Source organism: Hibiscus syriacus, unplaced genomic scaffold (genome assembly GCF_006381635.1).
Source record: "Hibiscus syriacus cultivar Baekdansim isolate YM2019G1 unplaced genomic scaffold, ASM638163v2 tig00110557_pilon, whole genome shotgun sequence".
In the NCBI taxonomy this organism is placed as follows: Eukaryota; Viridiplantae; Streptophyta; class Magnoliopsida; order Malvales; family Malvaceae; genus Hibiscus; species Hibiscus syriacus.
In genome coordinates, this window is record NW_024062780.1 from 589,788 (window position 1) to 602,669 (window position 12,882).

The following is a 12,882-nucleotide window of genomic DNA, read 5'->3' on the forward strand; positions in this document are numbered from 1 at the left end:
TCGTACAAATATAGCTATTTGAACTTATAACCGTCAAGAAAAATAACATTCTCTTTTACCGTTAAAACTACTTGATGAATTCGTTTTACATTTATTATTATGTAATATGAAGTTGATATTAGCGATATCAGCCCTTATCACTTCACGTCTCATACCTAAACTGGTTCCAAAAAAGGGCAAAAGAACATCAAGTCGATGTCTAAATTGCCTGACCAACACGGCTGGCAATGGCAATTGGCAAGCCCCCCCGAACAACAAGGCTGGACTTATCACTAATGAATTATGCACCAATGAATTGAAGAAAGGTGGATTCATTAATTGTTTTGTTCCATTCCACCGCATGACGGGGCTCTCTTGTCCTCACATCCTGTTTTCGAAAACATTCAGGATTTTTGTTTTGTTTTTCTGTCTGCACCAAGTGAAGGACACCGGCAGAACCATTAGGTGAGTTCTAATATTCCATGTTGTTTAATTTTCGGGTGTGAATATCAAACCATATAAGCATGTCAAATACCAATACCTGGTTTTTGTGGTTGCTAAACTAACCACCTTCTCATTACCATTTTCTTCTGCTTGCGGAATCGAGTTAATTGTAGCACACGTCCCTAAGTTATGATTTTTATTTTAAGTTGGTTACTAAATTTTGAATACTTTCATTTCATCATAAAATTACAACTCTCATCCTAAATCGATCTACAAACTTTTAAACATTTCATTTGCCATATGTCACATGAATTATTACATAATACACATAAGTGTTTACATTACAAATAATATGTTTTAATGATTTTATTGACAAGAAATATGATTATAATATATCTATAGTTTAAAGATAAAGTTGGAATGTTAAAAAGTTTCAAGACCAATTTAAAACAAAGTTCTTAGTTTGAAAACGAAACTGGAGTACTGAAAAACTTGGAGATCAATTCAAAATGAGTCATAGCTTAAATGAAATTGAAACATTTAAAAGTTTAAAGATCAATTTAGAATGAATGATATAGTTTGAGAAGGTAGGATCCAATTAATTATGCGGAATTCCATTTAATAAGGCCTTTGATTTCGTTTAGAATGAAGAAAACAACCATATACAAAGATACATGTGATCTTTGAACATGTCCTGACATGCAGTGACACCAACCAGCTGGCTCCGTACAATAGAAAAGGAAGTACATCCAGGCTTCGAAATGTCTTGGACCCCGGTCTAATTGCCAACATAGTAAAGTATACATGCATCAATGTAATAGATTGTTAAATGATATGGTGCAAGGAGAAAGGGTCTAGGAAATGAAGAGCGTAAAACCAAATTCGGGAAGAAGCAATTATATGCTTCAAAGAGTTTGGGGAACTCAAAATAGATTCCAACAGCCTTGGCCTCCTCAAAACCAAGCTCTCTCAGTTTAAAAAATTCACACACATTCCAATCTAGAGACTCTTATGTGTTCAATCTCACCCCCTTCAGCCGAGGCATAATCTCTTAAAGCTCATTTAGCATCATGATATTGATTCATAGCACATGCATCAAAAGTGATCAAATGTGTTGCCGTACTCGAACTACTGATTCCCTGCAATGCTTTTGAAAATTTCTGTAACTGTTATGACTTGTGACAAACTACAGCTCTTCAGGAATAGTCATTATCTAAGACCCATAGACTCATTTCTTGAAGCTGCTTCTGAATGGAATTCATGTCCAACTCTTTATCCCAGTAAACCACCTTTTTATTGGTCTCCGACGTTTGATTGAGATTTTGGTTACCGAGTTTCACGCCGAGGCTTTTCTCATCAATTCGCTTATATCTAATTCCCTTCTGTTCCAATTGTTTTGTCATTACAGATGCAAAATTTCTTCCATCTCTTGGTAGTGAAGCTTTAACCACCATAGCCGCAATATCATGCAGAAAAGCATCAGTCCAAATTTTGTGAGTAGAAGGTGAGTTCTTGACAAAGAAAAGGTCCAAGCTCTCCCCTGCATAGAAGTCTGTCGGATCAATAGACTCATGAAACAGGTCATTATTGACAAAAACCATGTCTCCATCCAAAACCCAAGTATTATAACCAAATTCTAAACTTTTTTTGACAAAACAAGCCTTCAATAGAGTCTTTTTCATAAACTTATCATTTGACTCTTGAATTCTCACTGATTCAGATGATCTTATACTGTTGATAAATTGGTCTGCATCAATCACGGGATGTGCCCTTCGAGCAAGATCAAACAGAAAGTCAGTTGCAGGGCCGATGAAAATGTAATCCCAAATATTTTGGCTCTCAAAGTGGCAAAGAAGGTTTCTAGTAACTGTCTCCGACACCCCAAATAGGCTGACAAGCAGAACAGTTCCCTTGGCCTGCACAGAGGGAAGAATAGAACCCAGATCATTCAAGTGCCTTACCATTCTTCCCGGAACTACTTCCCATGAAACAGAAGTCATACCACTTCATAGAAATCAAAGATTTCATTTCTCGAAAATGGGAATCAAAAGAATTTGCATCCAATAGTTGAGAATCTGGCCCTGCTGTTTTTCCATAGTTAACATCAACATCCCTGTGAGAGACACCAAGTGATTTCTCATCTGGAAACTTCGTGTAGATATTAAAATAGCCATGAGAATGAATAAATTTAATAAACCAAGGAGTCCATATTCTTTCTCCCATCTTTTTGTACCAACCCGCGGTAACCTGTATATAGTTTTTAGATTTTATTAAATTAAAAATAAACACCAGATACATGAACAAGGGAAGACGAATAAAAGAGCTAAAACAACATAAATTTACCATCCCATCAAGAAATGGCTTGATGTTTTTCACCTTGTGATCATCATACCACAACCTAAACTCTTTCCAAGGCTTTGGAAAGAGAAGCTGGCCCCAAGTGCCAACCAGTTGGTAGAAGAAAAGTCCTGTGGTGCTATCCAGTAGCATCTTGTTCCCATGTTTACCTGGAGCAGCAAGCAAATAATGAAGGAACTTAGAAATTTTTAAAAGAAAGGAAAGAAAAAAGGATCATGTTTAGTGGCAGTTGGATCAATAATCTTGCTATTTTGACGGTTAGAATAGGATATGAAAATAATGATGTTTTCTAAAGAATCTCTTCTTACAGAATAGCCGCATTTGCGACGACAAAGCAAAGGCAATTTACAAGCAGTGGATTGATTACCCTAGCAATTTACAAGCAGTACCATCTACTAAAAAACTAAATCTTCTAAAACCGAACAAATAACTAAATCCAATCATCACTAAACTAGTTTATATGATTAAAATTAAAGGCAACTTCAGAATTGTTCATCAAACAATAACAATCATTCATTTCTAACTAAGCAAAAGGAAGAGTTCGACCTAAACTATCAAAAAAGAAAAGGAACTCCAGAAGAAGATGAAAAATACCTGGAACAAACCTTGGTCGCTGAAGGGAAGCTCCATAAACAGAAGGACTAAAATTAGAATCATTGTAATAAAAATTCAAGATCAAAGCTTTCAAATACTTAAAATATAGTGGAGAAAGCTCCAAATCATCTTCCACAACAAATGCGAACTCATCATCAGAAGCAGGCCACCAGGCTTCTAACCATTGAGCCTGAAAACCCACATTGGCGGTTCTGTAATGAAAGATCTTTTGACCCCATTTCCACTCAGACCCGTCGACAAACCGCAGAACTCCAAGGGACTCATTAAGTTTGAGGTCGATGTCGGATTTGGATTGGTTAGGGAAATGGTCGATGAAGATGTGGAGGTGCACTGGGAGGTCGGGGTCGTAGTGGGCATTGGAAAGGGAGGTGTGGCAGCGGGTGAGGGATTCGAGCCGGTTAAAGGTGAGGACTTTGATAGAAAGGGAAAAGGATCGGGTGACGGAGGCGGCTCTGGTGGTGGCGATAGACTGGGGATTTAGAGGAAGTGTTTAGGTAGAGATGGAATTCGGATGAGGGGAGTAAAGGAGGAGGATGCAAAAGGCAAGGAGGCTGACGAAAGGGATGAAGCGTTTCTTCGGAGGGCCCATTTTCTTTTGGGGTTAGAATCATAGGAAATGATTTGGAGAATTCACAGATCTTTCTCTGTCTCTTTGTACAGTTATAGAAAAAGCTCCGTGTGTGGTGACAATGGCTGATTTTGGTTAGATACCAAGATCTAGGATCCAGGAATTGTGGTAAAATGAAGTTTTTTTAACAGTCGAAATAATAAAAGTTTTTTGAGATTCCAAGAGTGGAGCAGTTGAAGGTGATTGCCGCCGAGGAAGGCCGCTGAAATTGGCGGTGGAGTACCAGTAAAACATGCAAGTGCAAGTAAATTGTGTGAGACATTATGAACCTACTCTTGATCAAAAACCCAAACCACAAATGGTTTCATTTGGGCCGTTACCAAAAAATACTTGCAGTCCGGACCCAGAATCAAACCTATTTCGAAAAAAATATATATAACATTGAACTCGAACATGCAACCTTCTTTTCTGGAATCAGACGCGCTACAATATCGCCACGGATCCTGCTTATTTGGGGTGTAAAGTTTTTTGTTTACATTGTTTTTTTTTTCATTTAGTCCTATTAGACTTAAATGGAAAATATTCAATTGGGTACCTAATCATTGTTATTTTTTTGGCTTTGGATACTTGAATATTTCTTCCTTAAGATAAGCATATATATTTTTACTATTTTAATCTTTAAATTACTTTTTTTAACGTTGTTGTGTTTAATATTTAGGGTAAACAAAATAAAAATGTTTTAGATTGATGAAATGTATAAAATTAATGATATATATTTTTTTATTAGTTGAAAACCCATCGTAAATAATAGAATATATATAAAAAAATAGTTTCTCCATATTTCCTATATCTACTAGAAATCGCAATCCTAGATTAACACTGTCACAGCGAAGTCAGGTTTTCAAAGATAACACTTAATCAACAGTTACTTGCAAATCAAGCTTTCTTTAAATTTTATTAGTAAGGGAAATAATCCCTGAATCCTACACCGACTAGGGTTTATCGTGTTCTGCCACTATATATGTAGAGAGCGAGAGTGTATAACATATGTACACACAGTGTTCTTTTTCTTTTTAATCGTTTGTTTTGGTATTTCATACTATGTGTGATCGTGAAGAAAAGGAGCTTCACCCAACCGATCGGAGTGGGGAGATGTCTGACTCTGAGACTGAGAGTGATTCCGCCGCCGCTTCCTTTGTCGTCTCCGTTCGGAACTATTTGAAAACCACGCACAAAACGGGGTCTGGGGTTATGGAGGGAGGCGGTGAAGCCCCTCAAGATTCAAGATTCAGATTCTGTACATATTGCGGCAAAGGGTTTGAGTCGAACAAAGCCCTGTATGGCCATCTTCGGATCCACAGTGATCAGTATCGGGCTAGGTCAAAAACTGAAACCAGCCACGTCGAGAATCAAAGAAAACCCTCTCCGGCCGAAGATGAAGATGACGGTTTTGGTTGTTTTGTTTGCAACAAAAGTTTCTCATCGATGCAGTTGTTGTGCCAGCACATGAGAATCCATCGTGAAACGCTTTCCGACGGTGTCCGGCATCCTACAATGTCTCTAGAAAGCAAATTTAAGACCACCGTCAAAGAGAACGACCGCAGCTGGTCTCAAACTGGGGAAATGGGGTTGAAGAAAACTGCTAGCGACGACGATATAATGCACGATGCAGTGCCCTTGAGGGCATATTACGGACCCGCACCTCCTCGCACGGAAACAAGGAAGAAGAGAAAGACTGAAGAGACCTCAACGGAGGGAATTGCCGAAAGTACTGAGAGCCCAGTGGGAAATTCAACGGCAATAGATAGGTTTGGCAACAAGTCCAAACCCAGGTCCCGGATGAAGAAAGCGAAGGTGATGAATAGCCTGCATCCCTGTGAGATATGTGGCAAGACTTTCACAACTGGTCAGGCACTCGGTGGCCACAAAACGTACCATCGGGCGAAGGATCCGACCAAGGTGGCGTTAGTGCAGCCAAAACCCAAACAAGAATCCTGTGCTGAAGTTAAAGAGCGTGTCACCAAAATTATGTTCCCTGGATTATTGCCTGAAGATGATGAACAAGCTCGGCCGAAGAAGATGTTGGATTTTGATCTCAATATCCCTTCTCAAGAAGAATGACTTACTTCTTCAAGTTAAACTGAACCAAAACCTTAATTTTCTTGAGATTTGTTTAATATGTCTACATTACTTTGTCCTGGTCTTGGATTTCTTTTATCAGTAAAATTGTTGCAAGAACACTTTACATCTTTTATAATTTTATAGTTTCTTGCGTTTTTATTTCTTGTCTTTTATAAAATACTCTACATCTTGTGCGCATGATCGTATTTGACTTGTAAATTAGTTTTATAAAATCGATGAACCAACAAGAAAATTATGCAACGTTGACCAATGCAATGCGCCGTTTGTTTCAAATTTAAACAGCATTGATTAAAATCATCAAATACCAATTAAATGAACAAAATAATAATTTGAAAAAAATGGAAAATAGGGACATTGAATAATGAATCAGGGAATTGATCAGAGTGTCAACTTTTTATAAATTTATGATTAAAACATAAAAAGGATGAAAGTTAAATGATTAAAATTAGAATTTTCAAACATTATTCTTATAAGGTGAAAAATGTGTGCTAGAGAAATTAAAATTATGATATTCATTATGTTGAACTATGTTTTGATATAACAATTTATGACAAAATGTTTTTGGGCTTTAATTAAATTTATTCAAAGTTTTTCTAAAATAATTCAAAGTCAATTTAACTTGGAATTGAGCACAAAATGCTTTTATGGACAATAAGTACTGATACTGTTATTACAGTATCGATATCTCATGAACAGTACTGATATTGTTCATAGGGTACCGATACCAAATGTAAGGGAAGTATCGATACTCATTAGGTAGAATCGATACTACCAACATTGCTCAAATTTCATAATGCAAAAATGGTACTGATACCTAAAGGGTACCGATACTGCTTTACATCGTAGTATAAATACCATAGGTTTAGTATCGATATCGTCAGACCCAACGGCTAGTAACAATTAGTTTTATTTAAAAATAAAAAAGGTAGTGCCAATACTCCTATAGGGAGTATCGATACCCTCTGTACTGGACAATTTTATTTTACAGAGAAAAACATCCCCAACGGCTCCAAATCACTCCCAATGGCTAGAAATAACCACAACTTCATTCCAACTTATAAATACAAGTTCACGACACTTGAAGAAGGGTTAGAACACCTATCCAAGTAATCAAACACAAGAGAAGAGCTTTTCACTCTTTATTCCTATTCTCTTGTAAATATTTTGTTCTTGTAAGCTTTATTTTGTAAACACCTTCCTTTTTTTAGTGGTTTTCTTTGTTTACACATTTTTCCTTGTAAAGGGGTATTGATTCTAGTTTAGCCAATTGAAAAATTAGGGAGTTTGTAAAGGTTACTCTTGATCCTTGAAAAAGAAAGAACAAATTAGTGGATTTGTTAGAAAATCCTTAGTGAGGAGCTAAGGTAGTGGATGTAGACTTAGTTGAGAAGTAGAACCACTATAAATCGTTGTGCCAATTTCTCTATCTTTTCTTTCTTCTTACTCCCTAAACAATATTTTCCAATTCCCCCTCTTATACATTTTTCGATTGTCCAAATTGAGCTTCGAAAATCCTAACACATTAGTAATTTAAAATTTTAATTTAATTTTTTTATTTACAACATTATCAGACTAGATGATAACTACATATAATTTTATTTTAATTCCCATCCATTAACACACCATTCTTATTTCTCCAAAATTTTATTCTCAAAACATTATTTAATCATATAAGAACCAAATACCATTATAACTGTCAGGAAAAAAACATGGCTGATTTTTATTTTTAAATGCTTTCAATTGTTTTGTTGGTGCTAATGGATAGACTCAGAGGTAAGTAAACAGTTAGGAAGCTGAATATCAAATAAGCTTCATAAGTTATGTAGTATTAATTTCATGAAAATACTTAATCTAACAACTTAAGATAATACCTTTTGTGCTTAATATTTATAGGTTTATTGAAATATATTTAGAGATGGATTGAGGAGGTAAGTGGGGCAGTTACACTCTGAAAATTTAAAAATTAATATATATTTTAGTTTTTTATACATTTTTTATTAAAAATATATTTTTGTATTTTGAAATTTTATAAATCCGTCTTCCTCTAAAATTTTAGAAGTTTATCTTCTAGCATAAAAATCATACATCAACAGTCGTTCGTGCTCAAATTCGGAATCTCTAGAGATAACAACCATCACTATCACTACCAAGGTCAACTGATTTGTGTTAATATTATAATTTTTTCATGTTTAATATTTAAGGTAAAAAAATAAAGATGATTTAAATTGATGACATGTATAAAATTAATTATTGATATATATTATTTTTGTTTATTGGATTCATATATATATTTAAATTGATGACATGTATAATTTCTCCTTATTCTTATTTTTGTTGTTTAAAAACAATTTATCCTCGTTCCTATTTCTACTAGGAAAACACAATCTTATTATATAAACTGCCCTTTTCTACATGTGATTAAGATTCTTACGGCCACAACAAAGTCAGGTTTTCAAACAAAATACGTGATTAAAAGTTACTTGCTAATCAAGTTTTTTTTAGTTGCCGTATGTTTTAAGGTTTTGCTTTGATTAATCTAAACCGATCGTATCATACACCTAATTTTGATTGATGAACTGTAGGAATTTTCTGCATACAAGAATTCGAAATATATACTTAGAGAGAGCGAGAGTGTATATAGGTATACACACAGCTGTGAGTCTTTTTATTTTTTATTTTTGGTTGCGTTGGTTTGATATTTTATTATGTGTGATCGTGAAGAAGAGGAGGAGCTTCACGCAACCTATTCGAGTGAGATGACTGACTCTGACAGTGATTCCGCCGCCGCTTCCTTTGTTATCTCCGTTCGGAAAACCACCCTCAAAACTGAGGTTACGGAGGGAGGCGGTGAAGCCCCTGATGAGGAATCAAGATTTAGATTATATAGACATTGCGGCAAAGGGTTTGAGTCGAGCAAGGCATCGTATGGCCATATTCGGATCCATAGTCAGTATGGTGCTAGGTCAAAACTTGAAACCCGCCACATCGACAGTCGAAGAGAACGTAATTCTCCGGAAGAAGATGAAGACGATGGGTTCGGTTGTTTTGTTTGCAACGAAAGTTTTACGTCGGTGCAGTTGTTGTGCCGGCATACGAGAACCCATCGGCAATCAAAAATACCGCTACTGGTCTCAAACTGGAGAAAGATTGTTAAAGGGTTTGTGAGCAACTCCACCGTCAAAAAAGGGATTGAGAGCACAGTGAACGACGACAACTGGTCTCAAAGTACTGGAGAAAGAGGGTTGAAGAAAACTACTAGCGATGACGATGATGTAACTCAGGATGCAGTGCCCTTGAGGGTTTATCACGGTCACATGGAAACAAGGAAGAAGAGAAAGATTGAAGAGACCTCAACGGAGGGAATTGCCGATGGTACTGAGAGCCCAGTGGGAGATTTCATGGCAATAGATAGGTTTGGCAAAAAGTCGAAATCCAAGTGTGGAATGAAGAAAGCTAAGGTGATGAAAAGTGTGCATCAATGTGAGATATGTGGCAAGACTTACACAACTGGTCAGGCACTGGGTGGTCATAAAACCTACCATCGGGTGAAGGATTCATCCAAGGTGGAGTTAGTGCAGCCAAAACCCAAACAAGAATGATAGATGTTGCCTGGATTATTGCTTGAAGATGCTCATCCGTCTGAACAAGCTCCTGATGTTGGATCTTGATTTTAATATCCCTTACCAGGAATGAGTTATTTCTTCTGTCCCTGCAATTTCTGCATTTAAATTACTTTGTCCGATTATACTCTGTCTGATTTCTTTGTCAATAAAAGGATTATATTTGTCGATAATGTTGTTTTATGATATTTATTAAAGACCATGATTCGGTAAATATTACAAATTCTTTTTTTATATTGAGATTAAATTTAAAAATATATAAATGTTGAAAATTAAATTTACTATATTATTTTTTTGTTACATATTTTTAATCTAAATATTACTATTATTTTTTATTTATAGTCAGGTGACGTAACTAAAATTTAATTATATACACTGTTTATCCTTCGTATAGATATTATATCTAAAATTCCAGTGCATAGTTTTTCGTCTGGTAAAAAGGTATCAGAGGTATTTATATATTTTAAAAAAAGTTACAGTAAATATTATTTTATTATTTTTTCAATGTGACATTTTCATTCAGAAAATAAGTCTAATGTGATACTTTGACTAATATTTTTCATCGTTAAATATTACAGTGTTATCGTGACAATTTACAGTATTGATATGACAATTCACGATGTTAACTTGATAGTCCACAATAATTGATAACATGATAGATGTACTAAATTAATAATTTAAACATGATATATAAACTGTCACGTTAATACTGTGAACATCTACATCGGCACTATGAATTGCCATATCAACATCATCACGGTTAAAATACTAAAAATATTGATAAAAAATCATATTGAATTTGTTTTTTAGGTTAGAAAATAACGTTAAAAGAAAAGCAAACAATACGAGGAAAACATTAATTTTTTTTAAAAGTACAAGGACGTTTAATGCATTCTTGTCTTTCCGTTTTTATGCTCATCAGCTGAGCTCATTCGTGTATTTTCTGCTACACTAAAAAGAATTGATTCGTTACAATTGCACTTCACTGAAAATGTCTTTACATAACCTTTAACCGAATGAAGTTAGGTTTGGATAAAATTCAAAGTTGAGATCCAAAACAAACTGGAACTAAATCAAAACATGAAACATCCTCATCCATTAAGCAGTAGCAAGAACAGCCCAAAAACAAAAATATATAACATTATAGAGGGGAAAGCACGGGGAAAGGTTGATAACATTGCCAAAAATGGCAGTGTCTAACAGTTTTGGAACTAAACAGTGTGATTTTAAATTTTGTTGAATGCAACAATGTCACAGCTCTGAATGTATTCGTTGCGTGGCTCCACCGTGAGGTGCTCCTCTATAAGGGTATCAACCGAAACAAGATCATCCACTATAGTAAGCATGATCTGTAGCTTCTTAATGCCATACCCAACGGCAACCAGCTTTGCTGCAAGTATAATGCAAAACAAATATGATCATTAGGATAGGCACTGTATTCTGTATGTAAATATCATCTAGTTACTTCGATTCTTCAGTTCATCTAAAATACCCATGTCTAGCATGTTGCAACATTAATACGAAGACTTAAATATACTTGTACGAGTCCAAAGTAACTTAGGCGCAAAAGATTAACAGAAATTATATAACCAAACCATACATGCTCCCCACAAAAGCCCAGGCATCTCGACAGATCGAACAGCTTCTTCCAACTTCTTCATGTCAGTCTCATCATCCCATGGTTTAACATCCAAAAGAACAGAAGATTTTCCACCTGCAAGAATCAACCGATGTCAAAAGACACAAAGATGCATCCTTAAAATGAAAAGAAAACGAAGGCTCAAATTACTTTATAACCAACACAAATACTTACTCTCTTTCTTCTTAGCTGACTTTTTAGAGGATTCCCTCTCCTCTGCCGCCTTCTTTTCCTCCTCTGTCTCATCACCAAATAGGTCCAAGTCATCATCATCATCTGCAGCCTGAAGGCATAAAACAGGTAAAAACAATTAACTACACAATTTTGGAATCAATAAGCTTCGAAGCTACTATCACTACTTCAAAGGAAATTGTTTTTCCTCCCTTGGGGAATATTTGAGGAAGCCAAAGGAAAATGAGAATTCAAACTTTCAAAACCTGAACCATGGGTGAATCAAGACACGACCTAAAAGAGTAATCGGGATAACATACAAAAAATTCATAATATCAAAAAATCAAATCATAAAAGAATCTTATTTTTTTAATAGATTACATGCATTGACTAATTTCTTTAAAAAAGCAAACTTTGGTATTTTTATTCAAGATGTGATTTAACTGAATATTAGAGAGAATCCCAATGCTAATAAACTATTCAATCTTCCCATAAATACTCAATTCCATTAACCAATTGCATATTATCAAGATACTGAATTAACTCTATTGATCTGTATGCTGCAATTTTGAACAATAGTTTTCATTTTGTTGTCTACAACGGATGAACTTCACTCAACCAAAGTATAAGAAACAATCAAACTACAACTTAAAATATGACTATGAATTAGGTCCATACAAATCAACTTGAAACACACCTTGGCTTTGGCAGATTCAGCTGGAGCAGCGTTGCCACCAAATCCAACGCCTACAGCTTTCCCAGGGAAGCTAAAACCAAATTGAAAACAACGTGAATTTCCATAAGACTTAATCTTCAGATTCAATCAAATTTCCAAAAGGCAGATCTTACAAAGCAAAGAAAATTACTATTATCCTTCAAAGGGTATCACGAAAACAACAAATTAAATAAATAAGGAACATTACCTGGTGGCAAGTTGGGATGAAACAGAATTATACCACTTGCTAACATTGGGAAAAGAATCGCCAGGATTCTTCAAAACAGCAGCATAAACCTTTATGTCATCCTTGGTCAGCTTATTCCTGAAAAAAGAAAACAAAAAAACCCATAAAGATTTCATTATTAGTACTTCACAGATTCGAACATAATCATTGGGTTTAAGGGGAAAACTAAGAGGATAAATAGGGGGCTTACCCGGATATGTAAGATTTTCCAGAGAGGAAGTCGTTAAGGGATTTAAGACCAGACTCAGTGTGGAGGTTTGAGAAAGTGACCGCCATTTTTGGCAATTGAAGAAGAAGAAAAGAGCGAGATGAGTAGCAGGGATCTAAGCCAAAAAGAAGCGAAGACGGAGAGAGAAGAGAAAATGGTAACGAGTTATATATATA

At 35.4% G+C, this 12,882-nt stretch overlaps 4 protein-coding genes across 4 annotated transcripts; 2 read left to right on the forward strand and 2 right to left on the reverse strand.

Moving 5' to 3' along the window:
• Positions 1 to 1,178: 1,178 nt before the first annotated feature.
• LOC120132065 lies at positions 1,179 to 3,985 on the reverse strand. Its single transcript, XM_039148910.1, has 5 exons — positions 3,953 to 3,985; positions 3,376 to 3,865; positions 2,767 to 2,930; positions 2,426 to 2,670; positions 1,179 to 2,339 (listed from the first exon to the last, which is right to left on the reverse strand). Exons 1-5 carry the CDS (start codon positions 3,983 to 3,985, stop codon positions 2,180 to 2,182), a joined length of 1,092 nt encoding a protein of 363 aa, XP_039004841.1. The 3' UTR covers positions 1,179 to 2,179.
• A 1,080-nt stretch (positions 3,986 to 5,065) lies between these two features.
• Positions 5,066 to 6,085, forward strand: LOC120132067 (zinc finger protein ZAT1-like). Its single transcript, XM_039148911.1, has one exon. It carries the CDS (start codon positions 5,066 to 5,068, stop codon positions 6,083 to 6,085), a length of 1,020 nt encoding a protein of 339 aa, XP_039004842.1.
• Positions 6,086 to 8,811: 2,726 nt separating this feature from the next.
• LOC120132068 (zinc finger protein ZAT1-like) lies at positions 8,812 to 9,705 on the forward strand. The gene has a single exon (XM_039148912.1). It carries the CDS (start codon positions 8,812 to 8,814, stop codon positions 9,703 to 9,705), a length of 894 nt encoding a protein of 297 aa, XP_039004843.1.
• A 1,171-nt stretch (positions 9,706 to 10,876) lies between these two features.
• LOC120132024 (elongation factor 1-beta 2-like) lies at positions 10,877 to 12,855 on the reverse strand. Its single transcript, XM_039148878.1, has 6 exons — positions 12,689 to 12,855; positions 12,460 to 12,576; positions 12,234 to 12,303; positions 11,540 to 11,648; positions 11,327 to 11,440; positions 10,877 to 11,116 (listed from the first exon to the last, which is right to left on the reverse strand). Exons 1-6 carry the CDS (start codon positions 12,772 to 12,774, stop codon positions 10,953 to 10,955), a joined length of 660 nt encoding a protein of 219 aa, XP_039004809.1. The 5' UTR covers positions 12,775 to 12,855; the 3' UTR covers positions 10,877 to 10,952.
• Positions 12,856 to 12,882: the final 27 nt, after the last annotated feature.

Bases quoted from the DNA above. Each gene is read 5' to 3' on its own strand.
- LOC120132065 (XM_039148910.1), bottom strand. From the start codon at position 3,985: ATGGGCCCTCCGAAGAAACGCTTCATCCCTTTC. The intron at 2,931-3,375 runs GTATTTTTCATC...TTGCTGCTCCAG, and splicing joins GCGACCAAGGTTTGTTCCAG to GTAAACATGGGAACAAGATG. The intron at 2,671-2,766 runs GTAAATTTATGT...AACTATATACAG, and splicing joins AGCCATTTCTTGATGGGATG to GTTACCGCGGGTTGGTACAA.
- LOC120132067 (XM_039148911.1), top strand. From the start codon at position 5,066: ATGTGTGATCGTGAAGAAAAGGAGCTTCACCCAACCGATCGGAGTGGG.
- LOC120132068 (XM_039148912.1), top strand. From the start codon at position 8,812: ATGTGTGATCGTGAAGAAGAGGAGGAGCTTCACGCAACCTATTCGAGT.
- LOC120132024 (XM_039148878.1), bottom strand. From the start codon at position 12,774: ATGGCGGTCACTTTCTCAAACCTCCACACTGAGTCTGGTCTTAAATCC. The intron at 12,577-12,688 runs GTAAGCCCCCTA...TTCTTTTTTCAG, and splicing joins GGAAAATCTTACATATCCGG to GAATAAGCTGACCAAGGATG. The intron at 11,117-11,326 runs GTATGGTTTGGT...TTATACTTGCAG, and splicing joins TGGGCTTTTGTGGGGAGCAT to CAAAGCTGGTTGCCGTTGGG.